Raw genomic sequence first — 27,897 nt, forward strand, 5'->3', positions numbered from 1 at the left:
TATATGTACGAATGGGATACTTCTTGCCCAGCTCCCATCGTAACATCACCAGAATGCACACCCCAAATCTACCACCATCTGAAATTCAAGAAATTGATACCTGCATTTCCCAGCCTGCAGATAATTGATGAGATTTTTCACTGCTGGCCCAAGAGCTCTATAAATGTTATTGATAACATAGCAGGCCCATTTTTGCACATCTCTTCAATTTTCTCTAAGTCCCTTGGAAGCCATTTTGACTGAGGTACCTAATGGCTAAGCATTAAGTGTCTGGATGTTAATTAAAATACACAAAGTGTGCCTGTCTGCCCATTCATCTATTCAAGTCACAACATAGTCATTAAAAACCAGGATTCATAGTATGGACTTTTCAGCTTTGAATTCACAGCCATTCTACCTAGACACCTGTTATCATGGATCATTATTTTAATACTGATTGAGCCACACCTAACTCCCACGGGGCTACTCCAAAATCCTCTCTAAAATAGAGACATAATTTCCTCTTAAATAGTTAATCAACTTGTCAATATTTTCATCACATCCACTTGACTATCACTGAAAACCTTGCCTTGCCTGTTCAACTTTAATTTTATAAGAGCTGTGTATTACATTTCAGCCCCATATAAGTAACATACAGGAGCAGAACATGTTTTAGCTAATTAATGCTTCTGTAACTAGAGTCGTTAAAAAATAACCATCAAATATTTATATAATTGTTACGCTAAGAGGCCCCCAAAGAAGTATTGCTGAGTGCTGTACTAAGAGAGAGTGAAATACAAAGTCCAAAGTCCTAGAGCACAAAAGACCCCAGTCTGCTTCCAATACTACATTACTCTGTATGCATTCTCATTGGCTTCGGGAGGTGTTCATTAACATGGATAAAGGTCTCAGACTCATATTAAATTTCCCTATCCTTTTAAAATTAATGTTAGCTACTATTAAGGTTTCCTTTGCACTTTAGATGAATGAACATTTTGAGACAACTATAAAATTCGCACTGAGTACCTGCAAGTTGTCTCTCATGTACTAAGAGCATGAGATGTTTTTCTTGGAATTTTCCACAAATCACATTGATAGATTTTGGAAAAAGACATCATTTTTTCAGGCTCTTAATTACTACTAAATTAAGCAATATACATAATCTTTTAACTAAAATTTGAAATATTTTAATGCCAAAAAAAATGTTTTGTCAAGGAAAAAAAAAGGTCTTTCCAAATAAATTAAACTCTTAGCCATTGGAATTCCACTTTTTCACAATGAAAAGCATTAACATTAAAATAAACTATATATGACATAAATGTGATATTAGGGCAGACTCAAAAAAACAACTAATTTAGCAAGAACATTGATGGCACTTCTTGTGGAGCAGTTTGCTAACAACTGGCTACGTGAGAAAGGGCACAGCACCGAGGAACTGCTGACAACGGCGACGTGATGGGAGAATACCGAAAAGTATCAAAGAAGAACAAAGAACAGAAGCAGGACTATGTAGAAGGCCTTGTAGAAATCATAAGGGGCGAGATTGGTATTTAACCTTAGCAACCAATGTATCTAACCTTAGCAACCTATAAGGAGCTTGCTTTTTGCAATATGTATGAACTAATTATTGTGGATATAAAAGAAGTGTGAGTACTAATAAAGTTGAGCCTTTGTGCATTAAATGATGGCTGGGCTCCCTCTGCGTTCTTTCAACAAATGGTGACCCCGACGTGATACGTGCCAAAGGACGTATAAGGCACCACGAAGGATAAAGACCAGAGAAGGTTGTTCAGGTCCTTAAGCAGCGAGGACGGCGAAAGGCGACTAAAAAGGCCCGCGCCCAGGGTGTCACAAGAGGTGAGCTCTGCTGATACGTGCTGCCGAGACCTGGAAAGGCTGCAACGGAAAAAATTAAGGTATGGACAGGCAAGCAGCATATGATTTATTTGCATCCTGGCTGGCACAACGCCGGGTTGAGGGAATAGATGTAAAAAAGGATCTTCAGGGGCTTTTAGCTTATGGGGTAGAGCAAGGTTGTTTTATTAATCCACATACAGTTCATGAGTTATCGGAATGGCGAAAATTTGGAGATAAATTATGGGAATTAACATTGAATGATGATAAGACAGCAAAAAAGTTGGGAAAGTTATGGAGGGTGGTTCATAATGAATTGCTCAGGTATCAGGCTGAAAAAAGAGCTGCACAGGGCGCAATTGCGGCAAAAGAGAAAAACACCAGATATGGGGAGGAGGAAACTAAGTGGCCATTACCGCCTACGTTTCGTGAGCTTGTTTTACCACCTTTACGTTCCGAAGAGACGGGACAGGAAAGCTCAGAACGAGTTCTCCCTACCGCTCCCCTCGCTTCTGCCCTGAGTAGCCCTGACGCGTCCAGCCACACTGTGACGCCGGAAAGCGAGAATTCTACTCCTGGCTCAGAAGATGGGCTGGGGATAGAGATCGCTAAAGAAAGGTGTCGGGCTTGGAATGCATTGGCGCGAGAGGGGCTAGAAAAAGGGGATGAGGAGATGACTCAGATGGCGACAGCAATGGCTTTTCCAGTTCAGTTTCAGCCGAACCCAGCTGGTGGACTAAATGCTACTGTTACGGCATTAGATTGGAAGCTTTTATCACAATTGCGCTCTACAGTGAGTTCTTATGGTGTTACTGGTGAACCGACTCGTCAAATGTTAGATTATCTCTGGAGCACTCAACTTCTTTTGCCTGCAGATTGTCGGGGTATAGCAAAGTTAATTTTCTCTCCTAGTCAGTGGTTGTTGTTTAATGCGCATTGGCAAGCGAAAGTGTTAGAATCGATAGCGGTACAGCGGCAAGCAGGAGATCCATTACAAGGGGTTACAATGGATGAATTAATGGGGTTAGGACCTTATGCTAGAGTAGAAGCTCAAGCATTGCTCGGTCCGGATAAAGTGAGAGAGGCAATGAGGTTAGTGAGAGAAGCTATAGAGCAAGTGAAAGAGCCAGGCGGAGTTCCAATGTATATGGGAATTAAGCAAGGGAGAGAAGAGACTTTGGGCAGTTTTGTAGATAAGTTGGTAAATGCAATTGAAAGAGCAAGAGTACCTCTCTACATGCAGGGTGCTCTCTTAAAACAATGTATTTCACAAAATGGCAATCCTGCTACAAAGAGTTTATTGAATACATTAAGGGCACATTGGACTGTAGAGGAGGCACTTGAAAAAGCGTCCTCGATACCCACTGGACCTCAGGCTTTTCTTGTAGAGGCAATAAAGAAATTAGGGGAAGGAATGAAAGAACAGGCTCAGGCTACTCAAAGTCAGGTTATGGCAGCCCTTGCGCCTCTCCAGACTTCAGCAGCAACAGCAGTTAAAGTGCAAACACCTAAAAAGGGGCAGCTGCGGTGTTACCGATGTGGAGCTCCAGGGCATGTACGAAAGAGTTGTACAGCCAGAAATGTATGGTGTCAAACTTGCCGATCCAACTCCCATAATGAGGTGGCTTGCCACAGACGGTCGGGAAACTCCACACGGAGCGCGTTCGCCGGCCGCCGCGCAACGACCAAAATTGCAGCCGCAGCGCAGTCCTTCAACCCGCCACCCGGGGAAGTCTCGGGTTGGACCTGGCAGCAGCAGTAGATGTTATTCTGTTAACAAATAATCCTCAAACAATATCTACGAATGTACGAGGACCTATCATCATTAATGGGAGAGCCATGGGAGCTTTATTATTAGGAAGATCATCGGCATCACAATGTGGACTATTTGTTTTACCGGGAGTTATTGATGCAGATTATGAAGGTGAAATCTATATTATGGCATATACACTGAATCCACCAGTAAAGATTGCACAGGGACAACGGATTGCACAGCTGGTGCCTCTGCCACAAGTGACTCAAACAATACGACCAATAACTGAGGAGAGTCGCGGAAATAAAGGCTTCGGATCCACAGGAAGCCTGACCCTGCTAACACTGGATCTGAGTACGAGACCCAGAAAGACTGTTCACCTGTCATTTCAAGGTAACGCAATAACTGTGGAAGGGTTGTTAGACACAGGCGCAGATTCCAGCATACTGTCACCTTCTTCTTGGCCACAAGGCTGGCCGTTACAAGAGCATACCACTACCATCACTGGCGTGGGTGGTTTAACTTTAGCTAATCGAACGCCGCCCCTACAATTGACAATTGAAGGACAAACAGTCACAGCGGTGCTTGCTGTAGTGCAATTACCTCCAGGGGTAAATTGCTTAATTGGAAGAGATGTGTTAGCACAAATGGGAATAGTTTTGACAAATGATCACCATTTATTCTAATGGCCATTGCTTGGACTTTCCCGATCCCTATAACTTGGACATCTGACAATCCAATATGGGTAAAGCAGTGGCCACTAAAAAGGGAAAGTCTTGAGCAAGCACACTTGCTAGTACAAGAACAATATCAGCAAGGACATTTAAGATTATCTACTAGTCCTTGGAATACTCCGATATTTGTCATAAAAAAGAAATCAGGCAAATATCGACTTTTGCATGACCTTAGGGAAGTAAACAAACAAATGGAACCAATGGGGGCTTTACAACCAGGTATGCCGAATCCAGCTATGTTACCTTATGAATGGCCTATATTGATTGTGGACTTAAAAGATTGTTTCTTTACGATTCCGCTTCATGAAAAGGACATGCGCCGATTTGCTTTCACTTTACCGGCAATAAATAGAGAAGGGCCAGATCAACGGTTTGAATGGACAGTTTTACCGCAAGGAATGAGAAATAGTCCAACTTTATGTCAGATTTTTGTAGATGCAGCCTTACAGCCATTACGTCAAAAATGGACTGATGTTATAATTTATCACTATATGGATGATATATTATTTGCACAAAAAGAACCATTTACAGAAGCACAGATAAAAGAAATTGTAAACACCCTTGCAAAGCAAAGATTGGTAATTGCACCAGAAAAGATACAAAAAACAGCTCCATGGAAATATTTAGGATTGTCTTTGACGAAACAAATAGTGACACCACAAAAATTGACAATTAATCCTGAAATTTCAACACTGCATGATGCTCAAAAGCTATTAGGAGATTTACAATGGCTAAAACCTATAGTGGGCATCCCAAACGAGCTTTTACAACAATTAAGACCACTGTTAAAAGGAAATGATCCTGCGCAGGTGGTGTCTTTATCAGCAGACCAGAAGCGAGTGCTACAACAGATTATGGACCGTATTACTTCTGGACAAGTGCGTCGGAGAGACGCTGAGCTCCCCCTGGACATACTTGTGTGGATGGGTTCACAGCATTTGCTCGGAGCTATTATACAGTCTAAAAAGAAAACGGGGGAGACATGGGTGCTAGAATGGATCACGCCAGCATTACAACAATCAAAATCTCTACTTCAAAAAATTGAGGCACTAGCAAATTTAGTAAAGAAAGGTCGTGTGCGAGTTATTCAAATAAGTGGAAGAGAACCTCAATTCATATACTGTCCAATGCAGAAGGAAACCATGCAGTGGTACCTGGCAAATAGCACAGCATTGCAGGAAGCCATGTTAAATGGGCCAATGATGTTGTCAACTGATCAATTATCTATGGAACCTTTGAGATGGTTAGGACAATTACATTGGATTGAACAGCCAAAAAGACAACAGGCGCCGATCCCGAATGCCATCACAGTTTATACAGATGCAGGAAAGAAATCTCAGACAGCAGCTATAACGTGGCAGGAAGATAATACATGGAAACACGAGATATTAAAAGCCACAGCACAAGACACACTACAAACTTTGGAACTGTTGGCAGTAGTTTGGGCGATGGTTAAGTTTAATGAACCATTGAATATTGTAACTGATTCTATGTATGTAGCGGGAATAGTAGCAAGGATAGAAGATGCAGAAGTCAGGGAAGTACAAAATAAGCGTCTCTATGAGTTGTTCTTACAATTACAGAGGGCCATAAAAATAAGGGAACAACCGTATGCTGTAATTCATGTTAGGAGTCATAAATGGGATATAGGACTTGGGGAAGGTAATGCTCGAGCGGACAAATTGGTATCCACTGTTATACATGTTCCCATGCCGAAAGACAAATTGGCAAAAGAAGCACATGACATATTCCACCAGAATGCAAAAGGGCTAAAAACACAGTTTGGCATCACAATGGCGGAAGCAACGGCCATAGTAAAAACATGCCCTGTTTGTAGTTTTCACAATAGAGGGGTTGGTATTGGAATAGGAGTCAATCCTAGAGGGACGAAATCTAATGAAGTATGGCAAATGGATGTGACTCACATACAAAGTTTTGGTAGACTTAAATATGTACATGTTACTATAGATACTTATAGCAAATATATATGGGCCTCTGCGCAGAGTGGAGAAAAAGCCACACAGGTAATCAGACACTTAACATGTTGTTTTGCAATAATGGGAGTCCCGAATACTATAAAGACAGACAATGGACCAGCATATGTCGGAAGTCGAATGCAAAGATTTTTAAGCAAGTGGGGAGTGAAGCATGTAACAGGGATACCGCATTCTCCCACAGGACAGGCCATAGTTGAGAGAGCAAATGGTACCTTGAAACGTTATGTAGCAAAATATCAGGAAATACAGGATGTACAGGAAAGATTAGCAAAAACATTATTTGTAATGAATCACTTGTGTATATTTGGAGACGCAGAACAACCACCAGCTATGTTACATTATGAGAAGGCAAAAGTAAGTGAGGGAAGGAAAGAGATATGGGTAAATTATAAGGATCCAAAAGATGGATTGTGGAAAGGACCAGCTAAAGTAGTAATATGGGGAAGGGGATATCTTTGTGTTTCTACACCAACAGGCACCGTATGGGTTCCAGCGAGATGGGCAAAACCTGCCGCACCTCCCAATGACACCAGAGGAGAGACAAGCTCATCGACAGCGGCTGAAGATCCAGCCTGTTTTGACCCAACTTGAGGGTCTACTCGGACATTCACTTTACTGGGCAACATTGTCAGATGTATGGAGAATTATTGAGTGGTTAAATGGGAATGTAATAAGAAGTGGGCAAAATTGTTTAAACTGCAACAATCCAGATCATCAAGCGTGGGTAAAGGTGTTTTGTGGAGGATGTGAAAAAAGATATTGGATACACCAATCACAGCTATATTTTGGGTTAAGATGTATTAACTGTCGTAACACATGGATTAATGACAACCCACAGAGGGCATTAGCAAGGTTTGCAGGACAGCCAATTCAAGAATGTTTCGGTTTGTGGGAAAATCGAGAGTCGTTATCCCTGGCAGCGGCTGTTTGGTGGCTGCAGCATCATAAGCAATGGTTAGAACAGGAATCAAAATCTGCATGTTTACAGACTGAGTGTTTCATACATAGTGCTATTCCTACGTGGATACAGATTGCTCCCCGTAGGTGGGGACAGATGAAAAGGCGTTATGTAGCAATAAAAGATAGAAGTACAAAGAACAATTGATTAATCAGGATTAGGAATTTATTTGTGTCTCCACAGATGGCAACCTTCATTAAGATCCTATCCAGCGTGATTGGCCTGTTTTGGACAATATATCAAGCTGAAGGCTGGATGGTTTCACAACCTAAACAGAATGTCTGGGTAACTTTGGCAAACATGACACATCAAGAAACCTTGTGCCTTTCTACTACGAATCCGGAAAATCCATTCTCCACCTGTTTGGTGGGAGTGCCAGTAGACACATGGCCAATCCCACAAACCCTTCAGATTTTCTCTCTTTGCAACTCTCCAAAAAATTGTACAGATAATTGGGATGGTGTATACAGTCACCTTCCACAGGTTACGCAAGAACCTCAAGAGCTAGAGTTGCTAGGCTCTGTTATAATGGATGCTTGTGTGTTTTTTAATTACTCCTATAACACCACACGGAGAGGGCAAAATGTGAATGCAACTAATACTGCTTATCATAATTCAACTGCTTGGTGCAATTATACTTCGACTAACATCTCACGATCTTTTGCTGTTCCTCTTGCATTACCTCCTGGTGTGTTTCTAATCTGTGGAGATCGTGCCTGGGGAGGCGTCCCATCTAAACTGAATGGAGGCCCGTGTAGCCTCGGACGTCTCACGTTATTAACACCAAATGTGTCAATGATTCTGAATATGACTCGAAAACATAAGCGAGTCCCAAGGACCGTTCATCGGTTTGAAAGTTCTTGTCGAGATAACATTGAATTCTGGAATCCAGGCCAAATCATAACAGCCTCCATATTGGCACCAGGAGTTGGTGTTGCAAATGCCTTAACTACTTTGAATAAGTTGGGATGTTGGCTTAGCAAACAGACTAATGCTACTTCTTTAGCTTTAAGTGGTCTTTTAACTGATGTTGATAGTGTTAGACATGCTACTTTACAGAACAGAGCAGCTATTGATTTTTTGCTCTTAGCGCAAGGACATGGATGTGAAGATTTTGAAGGAATGTGTTGCATGAATTTGTCTGACCACTCAGAATCTATTTTCAAAAGCATACAGCAGCTAAAGGATGGTGTCAAACATTTAACAGAAGATGATGGATTAGATTGGTTAACAAGGATGTTTAAAGGATGGGGACTTTCAGGATGGTTAATATCTCTGATCAAGTCTGTGGGGGTCATGATCTTGGTAATTGTGGTTGTGCTTTTGATGTTGCCATGTATTGTCAGTCTTCTGCAAAGGGCCCTGCAGAAGACTGCCTCTGCAATATTTTTAGCACAAGTGCAAAAAGAAAACGGGGGAGATGTGGAGCAGTTTGCTAACAACTGGCTACGTGAGAAAGGGCACAGCACCGAGGAACTGCTGACAACGGCGACGTGATGGGAGAATACCGAAAAGTATCAAAGAAGAACAAAGAACAGAAGCAGGACTATGTAGAAGGCCTTGTAGAAATCATAAGGGGCGAGATTGGTATTTAACCTTAGCAACCAATGTATCTAACCTTAGCAACCTATAAGGAGCTTGCTTTTTGCAATATGTATGAACTAATTATTGTGGATATAAAAGAAGTGTGAGTACTAATAAAGTTGAGCCTTTGTGCATTAAATGATGGCTGGGCTCCCTCTGCGTTCTTTCAACAACTTCTCAACAGAAATTTCCTCGGAGGTGGGGATAGGAGGACACAGAGAAAGAAAAAGCCCTTCTGCATTGAATAATTTACTACAATATAACTTTGGCTACTCTTGTCCTTTACCACTGAAGGAAGATAAAAGATAAAGCCTTCTTCCACTGGAAAATAGGGAGCACCTTAGTGTGACAAAGCAGTGCAATTTAATCCCATAGATAAAAATCTAGCTGCAGCACTTCAAGGTTTTCTTTGGTTCAGGCTGGGGGGCGGGCTAGGTTGGTTGGTTTGGGTGTGGAGGCTTGTTTGAGTTCAGGGTGTATTCGGGGAGGTTTGTTTGGCTTTGGTTTTAGGTTTGTTTTGTTGGGTTGTTTGGGGTTTTTTTTTTTTCATAAAAATTCAAAACCATGCCTTGGAATATCAAGAAGAAAAAGCCAGTCACAACCACCAACATCAGTAGTTTTACTATCAACAGTACTGCATAAGCTGATACATGGAGGACCCCAAGGACTTCCTTGTCTCAAAGTATAATGTAGCCAACAGAGTTTAATGAGACATCCTTAAAAGTATGCTAGCTCTAAAATTCAAGTTAGATGAGCTTCTTGGAGGGTAATTTACACTTGGTTTTAAAATCGTCATAATCTTCCTCTTAAAAGATATTTTCATCTCCTAAATGCTATTTAGCAAAGTACATTTCGTTTCCAATGTGCTGGAAAATGATCCTGCTTTGTCAGAATGCCAAGGTGCATCTCCAGTGTCTTCTTATTCTATTCCTATTATGCTTTGCCATACATAATACTAATTGAATACAGTACATGTTGCATTTGCAGTCATTAAAGCAGCAATACACTCAAATTTAACTGAACTACTGGTGCTCCACATTAGGTGAAACACAACGATCAGTTTCCCCAGGAACAAAAAGAAAAACAAAAGGTTTCAACCCCAAGAACTGTCTGCAATGTCAGTAGTATTTATGGCCTTTCCTGGGAATTGAGGTGGAATATTTGAGGGTACTCTTAAGGTGACCCCATCTCAGGCAATTCTTTGTGTATCCAATGCAAAATTTGACTTGTGCCACTAGTGTTAAATAGGGTTTATCTGGAGATGACTGTCGTGGCTTTGGCGGCTAGCTCACAAGGGTAAATGCGTCCTGCTGGCATTCCTTCCAAGTTTACAAAGACGTGCCAAAGAATCTGGGTTCTGGCGTGGACATCTTGTGAAAAGAGTTTTACTGTACTTTTAACTGTGTTGCTTTGAAGCAGAGGAAGCAAATCATGCAAATGCTTAACACGATGCAGATTAGCATAAGTGTTTACAGGATCTGTATTAGTGGGGTCTGTATTAGTCACAATGTAATATTGTAAAATACAAGGTAGTTATTTCTACATACACATGCAAGAGTCAACACCAGGTTTCTTTTATCTAACTTTGTAGACTGGTCAAACAGGCCAGTTACAGATGCAAACATTATTTTTACTCACAGCAAACTATGTAAAACAGTAGTTCTGTGTTGCTATACTGCTGTCATCAGATATGAATAGGGAGTTTTCTCTTCTATCCTAATCTTTCCGCCAAATATCACTTCCACATAACCCTAAATTTTGCTTATTCAGCTGTTTTCATGGGCACAGACTACACTGGACCACCCAAATGTTTTGATTTGAAGAGAAGATAACCATCCAAAGAGCTTCTTAAACTTGATGTGCCATGGTCTCTGACACACAGAACATGAAGGCAGTACTTGTTATAACACATGAATACGTGGTATGGATCAGCTATGACTTTACCAGAGAGTATGGTAAAGTAATAGAGCATGGTAATAGTATAGACTTTTTTCCTTAACAAAGGAAAAATGCATTTCTATTTTGTTTCTACAATGCTTTTTATATTATAGAACGATGATGTCAACTCTTGTTTTACCACTCTTGCAAAGAAATTCTCAGATGACTTGAGAACAATCTGCACTAGTTGTCAAAACTCATGACCACCCATCATTATGGCTATTCATGTCAGATTAGGGGGGAAAAATTTGTAACATTCAGCTTCATGCCCATTGCCTTCATTGTGCATTTTGTCTTGGACATGCAAAATAATATCTCCATTTAAAGACAGCAGAACAAAAAAACCCAAGAAGTTTATATTAAGCGAGAACAAAGTTTCTCTGGAGGACAACAATAACAAATGATAAAAAGTTATAAGGAAGTTGAAAACTAGTAAAAAATTCCTTAATTCACAATTAATAACTGGGTAAGTATGGAGATGGTCCATAGTCTTGCCTATATTCCACATATTCAAAAAAGAGTAATACCCCCCTCTCCACACACAAATTATGTATCTTCGTTTTTTTGTCTCTATTCTTTTACACAATGAATTGACAATACAAATGAGAAAGCTGTTTGTCCCTAGTTATTCAGCATATAACAACCATATTAACATCATATGTTAACATGGAAATTCCCACTTTTTCAAAAGATAGTTGTAGAAATAAAGATTTTTTAATTGCCATAATGCTATCCTGTGTTCTTAGAGATGAACTTCCTGGTGTCTAAACAGTTCTAGCCTACAAAAGCAGCTTCTAGAGGAACTCCAATATCCTGTGAGGTTAGTAGACTGAGCACCGGGATGCAAAAGATTCTGTGTTTAGTTCATTTAGGTTAATCAAGCTTACAAAGTAGGGTTAACCTAGATCATAGATTAAGCAACTTTCCAGCCACAAGACAGATGCCCTTAGAAATCATTAAATGCTGAATCAGCTGTATTACACAGTGAATATATCTTTCAAGAATCCCACAACATCAGCAAAAAGGGGACAATGGCTTGATCCCATTTTTGGTTTTGTTTGGGGTTTTTTTTTGTCCAAGGAATGAGGTTAACAAGGGCCAGAACTACATAGGCCCTATCAAAGATTTTTTTTTTTTTTTAGCTATATAGCTACTATTGGCCACCTAGAAAGTGCAGAAATGTTTATTGAAGACCACAGACATAGCAGATATCCTTTTGCCCTCTTTCTTTCTATTGCTGCTACTTCAAGTAAAAACTGATGCTGTTTCAGGAAAGAGATTGTGTTCAGGATATCCTGTTGTTCTTAAATTAATATTTTTCTTAGCAAGACTGTATGCAGGTGATATAAGGTAGAGGAAAGCAAGGCCTGCTCTAACCGAAGGGTCCAAAAGTGGAATCCCTTGTACAGAAGCTGAAGCACAGAGGACTGGTTTGAGTTACCTTTGTAGCCAGCCCTCTGATCAGGAGATCAGACTCATCTTAGGACCTGGTCCAGAACATATGGCAAGAAGTGAGATATGTATTAGAGAATATGTCTCAAATTCCAATAATACTATATGAAAAAGATCCACTTGTTATACTAGCACTGAAATAAAACACCCAAACATGCATGTTCAGCATAAACCACTAGAAATATAGTAGTTGAAAGTCCGCTGTGTTATACACCAAAAATACAACATACTGTGTTTAAGACTGTTCCGAGTTTAATGAACCTACAGAGACATATTTTTCCCAGGGCTAAAATCAGAAGTTGTTCTCATATCAGTTCAACATACAATTATAATCAACATATAAGGCCAGCTGTACCCTTCACATGTGCCTGGTCAGCATGTTCTATGAAAATCACAGCAAGATAACAGACAGCAGCTTCAGCGTGATTGAACAGGAGTTAACAGGAGAAAAAAAAAAAAAACAGTGAGGTGAGAAACAGAAAAGGAAGTAAAAGCCACATGTCTTGGGCAGGGAAGAAAAAGGATAATGCATAGTTCCTTCCAGTTTCTCAGGAGATTCTGGAGGGAAAAACACTTTTTCTTTTTGATAAGGCAACTTGTGTGTTGGGGGTGGGCAGGAATGACTATGTACACACACATATACAGCTAGAGAAGTGATGGGATTGCATTTTTTGCAATTTTCAAAATTAATTTTTCCCATAAAAGAACTGGTCACCAAATAATTTCCTCAGAACTTTCCAGTTCATTTACAAAAAGCCTTTTCCTCTTCAGAAGGAAAACCATGACAAAAAGGTTTTTCTTTATCAGCTCTCTGTGACATCATTTATTACTTTGTATATTATTTAAGAGTGCACTTCATCACCTGGAAGGGGTCCGAACCAGAATTTGTAGCCAGCTGGACTTTGGATAAGTAATGAGTCGAATAATCAAAACCAAATCTCCTGCTAGACTTATCAGGTTCTGATGAAATTCTGAACTGAAAAAAGCCTCCAAAACCAGCTGTTCTCATGGGTTTTATGCAATTTGGTTATAAAAATCATAGCACTAAGATAGTCATGTGTTAGCATTATTGAACCTTAACCCCAACGCTTAGCATAAAAGAATCAGGATCTGAGATCACTTTTTTCTGTTCAGTGCAAGGATGGCTCAGCCAGGCTGTGCAATGAAATACAACTCATAGCCACCTGCAACTCAGCAAACTGAGCAAGGAAAATGTTAAGAGTCAAAGACCTTTCTATGTCTTTCTATTCCTGCCAGTGATTTAACATATGTATGCTATGCCAAGTCAGCTAGACTCAAATTTTCAGATGCAATCTGAGATTTGGTCCATGTTTTGGAAGTGTTGACTGGTTGCACTGAAAGCAATATGAGCTGTAAGTTCTCAGCACCTCTGAAAAGAAGCCCTAAGTTTCTTAAATTTGGTGTCAAAAACAATAGAGCACCTAAAACTAGAACCCAGCGGGGACTTCCCTTCAATGGATATAAATATCTGTGGTTTTCAAAGAGGTCCAGAGGGATAGCACAGGGCTCAGTGCATCAACATGGGATTTGGAAGACCCGTGTTCAATTGACCAACTGGCTGCAATCAAGTAACCTAACCACAACTCCCAGCTGATACGACCATAGTGCTATCCAACAGCGTGCACATGTGGTGAGAATAAATACATTGAAGGCTGGGAGGTTCTACTGTTGCAGCGTAGGAGCTGTTCATTTTATGGGTGGAATGAAGAAATGACACAAAACTTACGTATGGCTGGGAAGAAAGCTAAAAGTCACACTGAAAATCACTGAGTTAGTCTGAGGAAATATGAAATGTCTTAACAGCACTTTGTATTCCAGCAAATTACTTAAGAGAGTCTTTCTTCATTTTAAAAATATTAAAAAGTAAAGACTTTTTTCTTTTAAGAAAAGTGTGTTCACTGCACACCATAAGAACATTTAGATAAAGAAATATGTTTTCTACTGAAGATTGAAATGGCTACTCAATAGTGCATTCAACAACCAGAACAACCACGTATTTACTAAGCAGTAAGAACCAAGCAACCAAGAAACACCCCCACCACCTTCTTGCCTTCACACTATGTATTAGGCATGTATAAAGTAGCTTGTACAACATATTTCTGCAGATCCCTAATTAGAGGCTCCTGTGGCAGCAGCATTTGACCCAGGGATGTTCAGTATTGAACTACAGTTACAAGCTGTCTTCAGGATTAGGTCCTCAGCCTGGCCACGAGACATACCTCCAGAACATCCTACACTTGCTGCAGCTGCAGAAGGACGGTGGGGGAGTCAGCGAGGCTGTGTTAGAAGGAAAAATATTCTCATTTTTAAGAGGCGGCACAGGTGTGATTTGCCTCTCAGTTAACATTAAAGTAGGGCAGGAATGAAGGCAGGCCAGGCTGGTCGCTAACGCCTGGCCAGAGCCGGGCTTGCGGCCTCCCCACGGGCAGGGAGAGCGGGCAGCCATGCTCTGTGCTCCCAGTCACCGCCGGGCTGCCCCACCATCATGGCCCAGCCACGGTTATGTCCTGCACACAGGCACCTCCAGCACTGAAGTATCCGCTACCCAGTGCTGCGCATGAGGAGCGCCTCTCCCCCTCTTACCTCAGGATCTTTCTCTATCTCCAGCCCTGCTTCCACCAGGTTGTGTTCGTACTCCTCCCGCTGCAGCCGCTTCTCCTCCTCCAGGGCGTCCAGCGGGCCGAGCTCGATCACCTCTGGCCCCGGAGACCCCGGCCGCTCCTGTGGGGCACGCTGGCCACCCTCCTGCTGCCGCGGCTCAGCGTGGCCCTTCTCAGCCCCTCCATTTGAAACCAGGGCCAAGGAGGCAGATCCGCGTGTCGGCTTCGGTGAGCCCGCACCGGGCTGGTGCCGAGCAAGGCGATTTCGGTAGTGGTAGGCTAACACATAGTCGACCTTTCTCTTGCTGTCCCTGAAACACATGCCGCTCGAGGATGCCTTGTCCACGGCCTCTCCTTGTGTCCTTTCCAGGTAATTGTTTATAATCTGGGAGAGAAACACACAACTGTCACAGACAAGAAAGCCAAAAAGCCCAAGGCGGCGGCAGGCCCAGGGTCTATCTCAACACAAGCACGTAAAGCTGCGCAGAGTCAAAATTGGAGGTCAGGCAGGGGTAGGTATGACCTACAAACATGCACTCTGCAGACCAGATTAAGTCACGCTGACATCCTCTAACCATAAAAAATGAGAGTGGGTAATGATAGCAGCCTCATCCCAATGCATGGGATACCTACCTGACAGACAGGTACAGAGGCACATACCATACCAACGCTGTCTCTCTGTTCTGCATGTACACAGACCACCCAGCAGAAGACACCCACATTTTGAAATGGGGTGGAGAAGTGAGAATAAGGATCACATTACAGACAAAGGATGTGCTGTGGAGCAAAGGTAGGCAGGGGAAGGAAGAGAAAACTGTGCGGAAAGAAAGGGAAGAAACTGAGCTAGAACAGAAGAAATATCCTCAATGTAGTACAAGGGCAAGAAGGGTAGGGCTAGACAGAAACACTCTGGAAAATACCAGGGATTAGAGAGGATATGCCCCATGGATGGCTAACAATGCTAGCTGACCTGTATTTTAATGTATCATGAAAATACTATGTGACTGACCAGTAACACTGCAAAAGGAGATCAATGACTAAAATCATTCAAATCACCCATGTTGCTCCAGTTGCCCCGTTGCACCATCCCTGCCTTCTCGTCTCCACCCCCTGAACCCCTCTGGGGTGAAGCTGCTCCAGTACTAACCCCGCCATCACACCCCAGCCTGGACGTCAATTCTGCAGCATCTGTGTTGAACTCTTGATACTGATTGTAAGGCATTCACATCCAATTCTCGTTCAGTAAAATAGCCCATATGTTTTCCAAAACTGTTACCAGCCACCATTTCCAGCTCAATGCTGTATCTTAAATCCCTTCGCAGAGCTCTCTACAGTGTCATTCATTAGTGACACCAGCCCTCCAGTGACTGGGGAACAAGATACATGCAAACAAACAGGGTCAACTTGATCCAAAGAGATAAGCCCATAACATAATTCCAGACATTTATGGTTCCCATAGGTGGCTATACAAGCAAAATCTTGACAGGTACCAGCCACAGATTTCATTCTCTCTCTAGGTCCCCTTCCATTACACGCACTGGTAGCCCTGAATGCAAAGTTAACCAAGCATGCTGTATGGCAATTTTCTCATTTGTTAACACAACACGGATTTCTGAAGGTGTTATATAAATGTGCATATTATTATATACCCCAACATCTCCCAGATTCTTGTTTTTCATTGCTCTGCTTCACTTACTTTCCCACAAAGTAGCTTTCAGTCACCATATCACTAAATAAATCTTGGTTTTATATGCATACTACATCATTCAGTCTTTCACGAAATTATCACCAAATAATCTGTTCTGCACATTACACTTATCACATACTTTATGTGTAAAATGTATATATAGTCCCTTTAGGCATATCTAAACTAACACTCAGCACTGCATTCTGGCAGAATATAAAACTGCTTGGGACACTGCATTTTATTGCAATTCCCCATTTCCTAGTTAGATACGTTTTCATGTAATACTCACAGGCAGTCCATGCAAACCTCCTGGATCCATCTCTGCCCCAGTGAAGAAAAACCCGTTGCAGGTTTCTAGTCTCCCTTCCAGAGAGTTTCACACTATACAGCCCAGAAGTAATGATGTCACCACCACCAAGTCACTGGCACAATGCAATACATTAGCTGGCTCTAGAGAAGATGAGCTCTAAGCATCCTCTCCTCCCTTACTGGCGAGCGTGGGCAGAAATTAGAAGCACAAACAAGATGCAGGAAGGGTACAAGGAGGTTGGAGAACATGAAATGTCACTGGGAGGTTTTCCTGTTTATTGCTCTTTGTAGCCAGCTGCCACATCCCAGCCACCTGAGAGAGCACCATAGCAACATTTGATGTTATGTAGTTACACAGAATAATAGGATGAGGAGGTACGACAATGCCTTTCCCTCCCTCTCTGTTGACTCCTTTCCTCGCTCTTGGCAGCAAAGTGCCATCCCCATTATTATGGGTGTCTATTGCACAGAAAGCAAATCAAAATTCCCACAGATTTCAGTAAGGATGTTTTCTGGCCCTAAATTTGCACTGCTTTCCTCGCCATGTGACATTCTGCCACAAGAAGACCTTGTTAGGGAGGAACACAAATAAATCGCAATTTCCAAAATGTCACTGAAGGAACTATCAAGATCTTTCTCTCCTCCCCTCTCACAGCCATTATAAAAGTCAGAATCAGTGATTTCAATTACCATCTTTAGTTGCACATTTGTTGTTTCTTGACATTTTCAAGACAAGTAGACAGCAGACCAAGAAATAAGAAGATGGGAAGGTAAGTTCAGCATTTCATGACAATTTTATTCTAGTCCTCTAATATCCAATATATCACTACAAACACATCCTAAGAGGTCTCTAACAACAGCTCTGCCCTAAAGACTGCAGCCACGCTACACTCCCACCTTCTAATCCAGCCACATTAACACCTGGGCACGTGCTAGCCCAGGGTTTGCACAGGGTTAGCCAATTTAGTCATCAGCCTGCAGATCTTTTCCTATACTGGGGGTAATAACAATGCCCCTATTCCTGCTCTGTAAGGTTTTGGCTAAAGTAAATAATTAAGAACATCTTGGTGGGACTACTACAGTAGCAATTAGTTCTTGCTGTATGCTGAGACCCTACGGAACTACTTAAAGCTGTAGTATCAGCATAGTCACTTTTCCCAGTACAGTGTGTATTTGCTAACACACAGGAAGAATACCATGCTCTGCTCACCCTGCTTCAAGGCTTTTCCTCATCTCAAAGGCATTAGATGTAGGTTAATGAACATAAAATCCTACTTACAGAACTGCTGAAGGACTCCGTACAGCTTGGTGCTTCAAAAGCTCCATTGACCCTGCTGTTGTGCAAGCAAGTCCGGTTTTGAGGAACTGTGAGATATTTATTGTTGTATGCTGAAAAAGAGTCCCTTGCTGATTTTGCTGTCTTCTGTCCATTCAGAGTTGGGCGTGAGGAGGCTAGAGGAACGTCTGAGAATAAGAGATAAGTATTGGTATATAAAGCAGGTTTTGTGCAGGCAGTTTCCTAAAGGAATGGGAAATGCTGCAGTTAATAGATGCTATTCAACCTCAGATGCTGCACTTCAGTAAATGGAGAGGGATCTATACAGCTGCAGAGGAACAACAGGTACGACACTGCACTTAGCTGAGCACTACCCTGGTTCATCAACAGCATTTGTACTCCTGCACTCAGTTGTAAGGTTAGGAGTTGGAAAGTCTGTTCTCTGCAGCTAGCTAAGCACTCCCCAGGACATGAGCAAGCTGTGTATCTTCAGTGCCTGCACCCTGATTCTCTGGGTGCAGCATTTTTATGCCAAATGGAACCCAAATTGCTGCAAATGAACTGAATCACGTTTGACTATGGCTTACAGCTAGGCCTGAAATGGGCTGTGTTTCAATTCTAGTCTGATATGAACAAATCTAGTGGCATCAGGTACAAACTTCTGGCTAAGGGTCATTCTCCACCAAGAACTCATAACTTTTAGACATGTAATGGTGTGAAATTCTCATAAAGTACATCTAAGTTTATACCTACATGTTCTGGCTTGAGGGACTAATGTCTTGAACCCTTTAGTCTTAGGTGTGTTCCCCATCTCTTGTATTGACAAGTTACGTGGTCACAATGTAGCATAATGGAGGGTCTGGAGGGGGTGAGGAGTTAGATGTTGCTCCCTGTTCACCACCACTGGTAAGCTCTATCTCTGCCATAGAGCAGGGTACAGCAACAACAGAATGTGAGAAGAATGCTTGGTCATGGGTTGGAAATGCAAAGTCAATCTCAGACAGGCAGTAGCACGGTAAAAAAATGATGATAAAATGTAATAGGTACAGAAACTGTTTTGACATGCAAATGGTTCATACTCTTTCCCCCTCTAGTGGTGCCGTAACTGAAATGGGATTGATTGATCTTTACTCATAGTTTCTTTGAGAAGCTTATTGGGGTGAAAAACTATGGCTTGGTCCCTCAAGCATTAGTGTTTTCTACCAGAGAGAAGACATAGGTGTAGCAGACCCATCTGCCCACATAATTAGCCCTACTACCACTAAAGAGACAAAACACTATGCCTCTCCAGTCAGGACTTTTGTCTTCTCCAGCAACAAGAAATAACTGGAACATTCATCAGCCGCTGCATATCCAGAGACGCTACATCCGTAGTATCTCTTCTTGCCTTCCTACTAGGCAATCCTGATAGAGCTGCAGTTCTCTTCCCCCACTTTCACCTTCTGTCTAAGGAAATAAGAAGCTTTAACAGCACAGTATAATTACTTTCCAGTCCGGGAGGAACTGCCCTATGAGATCTGCTGCACTGTGTTATGAGAAAGTGATTTCACCTTTCTCTGACACAAGAAAGCACTGGGAGAGTTTGAGGAGTTTCCTCCACAGCTTCCTTATGGTGATGGAGGCAGGGAAAGAGGGAAGGCAGGAACAGTGTCTCTTACTCAGTGTTCATGTGACTGAAGAGTGTTTCTCCTGCATTGCTGAAACAGCCAACCAGTGGCAGAAATACCTTGCATGGCATCTCCAAAGGCAGAGCATTGAAGGAGATGGCTGCATGCAGGAAACCTATAGAACTGTGCAGTGATCATCATCTTCAAATAATTCAAGGGAAATCTAAAAGGATCCATTCTTACATATGGTGATAACAAAATTTTGTCTCTCCCTTTTTTCTTCTTTTTTTTTTTTTTTTTTTTTTTTTCAGAGGGGTGGGGAGCATGTATTGCTAAAATCTGGAAGTCATATTTCCCCTTATTCAGTTGAATCCCTTCTTTTGTTTTCAGGAGTCTAAGGCAGACATTGTGTCCTACTAATTAGTGTACTAATCTTCTATGCCCTCTACACAGGCTGAATCTACTTACACACAATTATGTGCTAACAGAGCAAGTAAATTGTTAAAGAAGGGAATGCACAGACCTTACCCCTAAATGTTATGATTATTCTTATGTTTCCTAGCAATAATGGATTAGGGTCCTGCAGCACTTCAACAGTACAGTAGATTGACTCACCAGTCTTCTGATCTTTCAAGGAAACTCACACTTGTTTTACTTTAATGAAGCACATAATGATGCCACAAGGGAAACTCCAAGGAAACTAATTAATAAGTGAAGGTTCAATTCCCAAAGGCTACACACAGTGTTTTTCCAGTATTTTCAGACTAAGCCTGGAATATCTCACAAGACCTTTGGACAGTCAATTAAGACCCTTTTTTTCTTCCCTGTCTTTCTAATTGAGCCTAGGAAAAAGATCTGCAGTTCATTTAGAATAAAATGATTTCATTTCCATTATGCTTCCCAACCTTCAGAAACTGTGTCACGAACCTGAGGTTAACACTGGTAAGCAGGTGAGGCAGTCAGGGACTTCCAGTCAGAGTAAGTTTTTTGATGGAAATGCAATTTCCATGTCTGAATTTGGAAGACTTCTGTTCTCCCAAAAGATTTACATCTTCCCAAATCAAACCAACTGAACCAAAGCGTTTTGTTCTGAATGAGTTCCACATTTGATAGTGTTTGCCTGTGGTACTTGCAGCGCCTCAGGGGCTTCTGCTTCAGATGCTGCCTGACCTCATTCTACCCTGTAAGCCTTTATGACATCTGGCCTTACATGTTCTCATTCTGTTAATATTCTAGAGGAATTAGTATCAATGGAAACAAGCTGTGTGTGTATGTATGTGCATATATATATAATTTTTTATACATGCACACATGCATAGCCTTGGTACACACACACACACACATATATATACACACCTCCCCAGAGAACAGTAATAAAGTGAATCTTGAATTCAACCTGGAAAGCAAGTGCTCAAGAACTACACTCATTCTAGAAAAATAGCCTGGGAGCCATCCTCCAGTCAAACTTCTTTAAGTCGTAAATGGCTTCCAAGGACAAGCTACCTCCAGCACAGAGATCAGTGACCAGCTCTAGTTCCAGCACCAGTTCACAGCCAGTAACCATCTACTTGCTTGCTCAGTCTCTGCATTCCTTTGCTTCACCTTTTTGTAAACTCAAGGGTTGGCCGCGTGTGCAACAATTGACCTCACTATTTGAGTTTCCAATTCCTTGTCTGAAGTGCAATGATGAAGAAGCTGCACGTACTGCCAAAAGTGGAAGGACTGAGAGGGTGTATTAAAGGACCATCCTGCTTGTGAAATATGCATTAAAGGAGTCTACCTAATTAGGAGCTCTGTATTAAATCCTGAGCAGCAGCCAATTATCTGATCTGAGTGGTCCAGATGGTCAGATTATCATAGACACAACTACTTGCAGAATACATTATAAATGGTTTGGCCACCCTGGGCACAGACACTGGCCTGCTTGCATTTATCTTCCTCTCTTTCTAGTTAAGTATCAGAAATGGGCTGCATTTCTGACAGACACCACAGCCAGAAGTATACCTGTACTCGCACAGACTCCTCTGTAAGGTTGTTCAAAACATCTGCAATTTAGGAGCGTTGTTTGGCAAACTTTTTATTCCTTCCACCCCCCTGAGTAGGTATGAGAAAGAACTACTTTCTATGTAGCTTGATTATACATAACTTCTTCAAAGGAGTTATATATATAAATAAAAAGATGTACCATGGTTATACATATGTTCTTTAGGTCCCCACTAAGCTAATGACTTCTCAGTTCCGAACGTGCACATCTAGAGTGGCTGATTTCAATACAGTCAGGTATGTCTGTATAAGTATGCAAGTATTTTCATTCTAATGCAGTGTTCTTTCTTAAGCTTCCACCTCTTGTCTCTTCAAAATACTGCTTATTATTTAATATTTCAATTAAAGAGTTTCATCACAAGGGAATCCATGTTAATTAAATAAGCCTTGGTCAAGCTTAAAGGAAACAGGCCACCAGAGGAAATGTCTAGGAATAAATTTTTACTAGGAAATCCATTCTTTATTCAATATTACTTGAAGGAAAAGGTCCAGTAGGTTTCATCAAAGATAATTTAGATTAGTGAAGTGTTCTCAAACTCCTTATTTGAATAAAAGAAGGATAGAGTTTGACCATTAAATTTCAGATATCTGATATTTCTTTCTTCAGGATGGCTTAAGAATCATTTAGATGTTTAGTCCCCTACTACTTAAATGCTTCAACTAAAATCAGTCTCATAACTAAATTCAGCATTAGACAGTTCTCTCTATAAAGAGTACGTCTTCTCTGATCATATTTGGGAGGCTGGGAAGGAAAGGGAAACAGTGTTATGTACAGCCAAATGTAAAGGGACACAAGTGAGATCCTGATTCCTACCCAAGAGATTATCTTTGCTGAGTGTCCTGGAGGCTCAGGATTCAAACTGAATGTTGGAATGAGGTCCAGACAGGCAGATGCACCCAGACTGTCAAAGGCATTAAGCCAGGACTTCTCATAGGTGGTTTTGCCCTTCCCATCTGCAGTTTGAGAGATACTGTATGAGCACTCCAACTGCAGGCTGCAAATCTGGGTCTCTCGTCTCTTGGTGGAAACTCAGCTGTGGGGGAACAGGTAGGAAGTGGCAAACCTGAAAAATTATGTTTTCTGCTTCTAGCTCCGCTTCTTCCTCCCTTTGGTTGCACCCCCAATTTCATTCTCCAGGAGATCTGCTAGCCCAGGGCATATGACTGGGACAATGTGATGAAGATGGAAAGTAGACAGGGAATTGTGTGGGGCTGTGCTGCCTAACTCAAACCTTAGCATGACTGTTCCATCTCTGATCGTGTCTTAACCCTTATTACTTCCTCCAAGTCACACTTACACTTCCATTTCCCAGAAGCTTCCTCTAAGTTCCTCCTCTCCATGGTAGGCTTCATACCCTCTAAGCTGAAATTTGCTTTAATTTGTACCATGTTGCATTAGAGAGCATTAGAGACAATCCAGAAAGTCTTGTCTGTCTTTAATTCCTATGATTCTTAAAAGGCATTAATGGTAGTCTTGAAGACACAGTGGAGGAAATCACACCCTGCTGTAGCTGTGAGCTTGGTGGAGCTGTGCACAAGAAGTAATTCTGGCACAGGGTGAGCTTCTTCCCATATCAGCATGCACTTTGAGACTATAATGAGTCAGGAATCTGCTAATATGCGGTAAACAGAGTGACTTGTCCATAACCCTCTGGCCCTTTGTGTGAGTGCATAGTCACTGATTGTTGAAAGTAAGAGTTACTGACACAAAGGATAATAACAATCCTCTTACAATCATTTTAGGGAAAAGGAGGCCTATGGCTGTCTCTCCACAGGGGAAGATGAGCCTAGAGCAGAGCACGATAGGGCAGAGCAGTGAGTGACCCTGCTGACAGGGTGCCCAGACGGAGAACAAGTCGGCATTAGGGTCAGGGCTGGAGACAGTGATCAGAGTTGGACACAGCTCAGTGATTCCCCAGCAAGGTAGCAGTGACGAGGCAGGTCCGGGGTCAAGCCGGGGAGCAGAGCCGCCGGGTCGGGGCAGGGCCAGACCAGTGAAGATCCAAGACTGGGTGCAGGTGTAGCTGCTGCTCAGCTGTGATGTAGTGCAGGCAGGGAGCGAGCGGTAGAGCCCCAGCTGCAAGGGAAAGGAGGGCAGGACTTCACTTCCAGCTTTCTTCATAACAGCTCTGGCTGGTGAAGGAGCTGGCCTTGGATGCAGCCAGCTAAACTCTTTAACATGACCAATGCCTAGAAGGGGAATGCACTCTAGGCCCTGACAGTCTGTCCCTGAACTGCTGCCAGAAACAGCATTGCAGCACCTCAAACAGACAGGGGCAGCCAAGGGAAAGCACAGATCCTTGTTGGCTTTGACTGGCCTGAATAGCTATGGTCACAGACACAAACGTAAAAACCTGTGGTTGTGCTCCTTTGGTAGCCCCCTGTACACAGGAGCCCTCACCTCTGGCATTAGGATCAGTAAGGATGTACCTGAGTTAACAGAGGTGCTCACTCACCTCTGGCACACGCCATGAGCCAGAGAGTCTCTTAAATGGTGAAAGACTATGAACCTGAATCGTCAAGAATGAAGGAAACAGAGTAGAGCTGTGGAGATAGATGTGTCAACCACACAGTATAAAACAAAAACCTGAGCCACCTTATGAATGTTTGCATTACCCGAAGACTTAATGGAGCTATATCTACATAATACAATGGTGTGTATAACTTTACAGACTCCCCTCCTGTTGTTTTTTTAAATTTTACTCTACATGTAAAGATTACAGAAAGTACCTGATTTTTCTGACATAAAGTATATATCAGGACTAACTCCAACAGTAAAGGACCGGAGATAGAAAAAGGACACTGGAATAACTCAACAAAGATCAGTGGTAGGCATTAAATCTAATGGCTTTTTGCACACTGTGGTCTGCTACACAAATAATTTTAGGAAGGGGACTGGATGGGAGAGCACAGAAATAGCAGGATTCAGTGAGATGCCTGATAGTTCAGAGTTCACAGCAGAGCTATGGCCCCAGAAACAATGAGATAATGTGGAAACAACCACAGAGCTTTTGACTGTAACAGTAAAGTAATAGTGACACAATATCAGCACTGAATGTTATTCTAAAATTGTACACTGGGAACTCAAACACAAACGTTTTATGCACTGAGCAGATTTGTTCCTTGTGTGTGGGAATTGAAAGCTCACTGCTGCACATTGCCTTCTGAAAAAGGATGTTGCTCGCTCCCCCCAGTTGCACTGCAATAAGGCAAATGCAGATGGAAACAGTAGAAGTCCAGCAGAAGGCATTTGCCTAGTGATTGTCTTTTCCACATGGATCACAACACTGACCCACAGACGCACTCCCAAGGCTTCAGAAGAAATGAATTCTGCATGTTTTATCTCTGAACTGTCTGTATGTAACCTGGGCCACAGATTTTTCTTTTTTTAATTTGTTATTTTGAAAATGTCCTGAAAGAAGACACAGAAGTCCTTTCAAAGTATTCCTTTCTCTGTTCCCCACCCCCTTTCCATCTATTCAACTTCATAGGCAGCAATTAACAATGAAGCAGAGAATAAACTTACCTGGTGTGTGTGTTTCCATGTTGCCTGGAGGTTTGGCTGGATGTTGCATCAGTGCTAATAGGATGTGGCTATGCTGATCGTGAGCACAATCCGCCTCTGCACTGGCTTAAGTAGTGAACAGCCCTAGCAGCTATTTCCATCCTGGCTTGATCCTGCTTTAAGCAAACCACAGACTGAAGCTAATTAGCAAGACCTTTTGTTTTGGTGATTACCATCACGGAGGAAAGAGAAGGAAAAAGGCAAAACTCCCATGACCTGAGATGCCATGGCAATTCTCTGCTGGAATTTTAGCATCTTGTCTTCATGCTTCATAATGCCTCAACAAGCAACATATCAACAGGCATATTTTGTCCTAACTTCCCAGAAGGCAGTGGAGAGGGAGTGGAAGAAAGGAAGAAAAAAAGCTAATGCAAAACCAGGGCTCTACAACAGAGCCAGCTCTGTCCAAAAAAACATTATTCAAGGATTAGACTGTCTTGGAGGTGGTTTCTGTGGGGAAGAGTGTCTATATCTGCAAAGCTTTACAGTGTTTCCAGGTAGGTAAGTACAGAAACCTTTTTATAAGGCTCTATCTCAACTACTCAAGTTACCTTACTGCCTGGATACAGCACTGTCATTCCTGCATGAAATATTCAGGGGATTATCTTGTAATCAACTGTCTAATCAGAACAGGTGATGGATCCTGCTTAGCCTTCAACCTTACAATCTAAGCAATGTATTGGGAAGAAAAGTTGTTGACTAATACCATCTGAGAAAGGACTTTTATTTGTTAATGATAACTGGACAGAGGTATAATTATTTGGAATTCAAATCTTTTTCTCCTTTTAGCCTGTTTATGACACTACGACAGATTCTCTAGTGTGAGAGAGGTAAATGGATTTATTCAATGACTGAATAAAGTACAGTGTTTCTGCAAGCTTGTGAAGTAGGATCGTGCACTGTGTCATGACTAGCAAGAATTCCAGCTGTCTATATCACAGACAAAAGTACCAATGCACTATGGCTAAGCTGTCAAAGATACTGAGTTTATACAGGGAGCAGTGTGACCATTGTGTCCCAAAACTTGGGCTGGGTGCTGTGAAAGATTTCCAGCAAGACGAAGAAATACACATGCTGCTTTAATCTCTGGACAAATTGTCACTAGGCAGTTGCCCTTTTAATGAAATAGCTATAGGCAGACCAAAGAGAATTAGATTAAATTAGATAACTCTGTTCATCTGTTTACTTCAGCTCAACTGAAGTGCCACAGGAGGAATTTTATGTATAACCTACACTAATGTTATATGCCTGATTTTACTTAAAAGGAAGAGGAGTCAGGACTCCTGACTCCACCTTGAACAGCTTTATACATGTCAGCCAAACTTTTCTGCACTACAACTTACCCCTGAAAAGAGGGGAAAAGTATTGATTACTCTTTCTTTGTGCATACAGACAAGATGAGTACGTTAAACGTTACAGAATACTTTTTTAACGCTTGCTTTAGTATTCACATAGAATAATGTCTTCAAATAGGAAAAGTTAAATCACTCCACTCTCCTTAGTCACTCCTTTGAAATGGCATTTCCTAATTTCTAAGTGATGTAACAACAGGTATCAAATACTTCTTACTCTAGCAGTATCTTATGTTAATCTCAGAACTGCAGTTAGAAACCGCCTTCAGGCAGGGAAGAACCCAGATGCCTTAGCTTCTGGACTGATTAATCTAAAAACTAATAGATAACAGAAATTTTAAAAAGTAAAAGGTGTTCTCAGTTGCTGTGTGTAAGTTCTCTAGCTTACAGCCTTTTGCTTGCACAATAGCTCATGTATAGGAGTTTTGAGGTAATATACCTGTAATTTTTTTTGATTGTGTAATGACCCCATCCATTTCAACAAATGAATTGCACTTTGCTTGATCACTCTGCACAGATATCCACAGTTGCACAGATCTCAATGTTGTTCATACTTGCTTGGTACAGGGCAATAGTGCAATCACATAGAGCTCCTGGTAGCTTTTTCCTAACAAAGTAGCATCAGAGAATACTCCAAAGGAAGCAACCATTGAACTGGGTTTTGCCTTGATGTTTTATAACCAATTAATCTGTTCCCTGGGTAGTGAGCAAACCTACTGCTTTTTATACACTTATCTCTGGGAGAGGGGGAATGGAAACTTGCTGAAAATTATGTTATTTTATATCCACATTATATGCTGCACCAACTAAATGCTAAAACAGAAAGGCATACCCGCTAATTTTGGAATAGTATAGGAATGTAGAGCCAGGTCCTGCTGCGATCCCTGTGGACACAAACCTCTGCCTGCATGGGTTCAAATTACTAGCTCCTATAAGCCATAAGGATGGGTCTATTACAGGTAATACAGTTAGCTCAGGTAATAAATAATATACACAGGAGGCAATATGATAGGAAGCAATATCCAGCTGGTTAAAATGGAACTGGGTCTGTAGTTTACTTTTAAGGACACTTTCCAGTGGAGAAAATCATATCTTGGCATCACTATGTTTCTTGAGGTTCCTGGGTATGATGTTAGTTGATAATGCAGAGCTGCAACAAATAATACCAGATTGTGTTTCACCTGCTGT

At 41.8% G+C, this 27,897-nt stretch overlaps 1 protein-coding gene across 2 annotated transcripts in view; it reads right to left on the bottom strand.

Annotated features, from left to right (window-relative positions):
* Nucleotides 1–25,562, bottom strand: part of ANO2 (anoctamin 2) — a 203,059-nt gene extending 177,497 nt beyond the window's left edge. For both annotated transcript variants that reach the window (XM_074872043.1, XM_074872042.1), the window contains exons 1-3: nucleotides 25,319–25,562; nucleotides 18,146–18,330; nucleotides 14,854–15,255 (exon numbers count right to left, since the gene is read on the bottom strand). In XM_074872043.1, coding sequence (XP_074728144.1) covers nucleotides 14,854–15,255; nucleotides 18,146–18,330; nucleotides 25,319–25,367 — 636 coding nt within the window. In that variant the 5' untranslated portion in view covers nucleotides 25,368–25,562. The remainder of the gene's footprint in view (nucleotides 1–14,853; nucleotides 15,256–18,145; nucleotides 18,331–25,318) is intronic.
* Nucleotides 25,563–27,897: the final 2,335 nt, after the last annotated feature.

This window comes from Strix uralensis, chromosome 5 (assembly GCF_047716275.1).
Source record: "Strix uralensis isolate ZFMK-TIS-50842 chromosome 5, bStrUra1, whole genome shotgun sequence".
NCBI lineage: Eukaryota > Metazoa > Chordata > Aves > Strigiformes > Strigidae > Strix > Strix uralensis.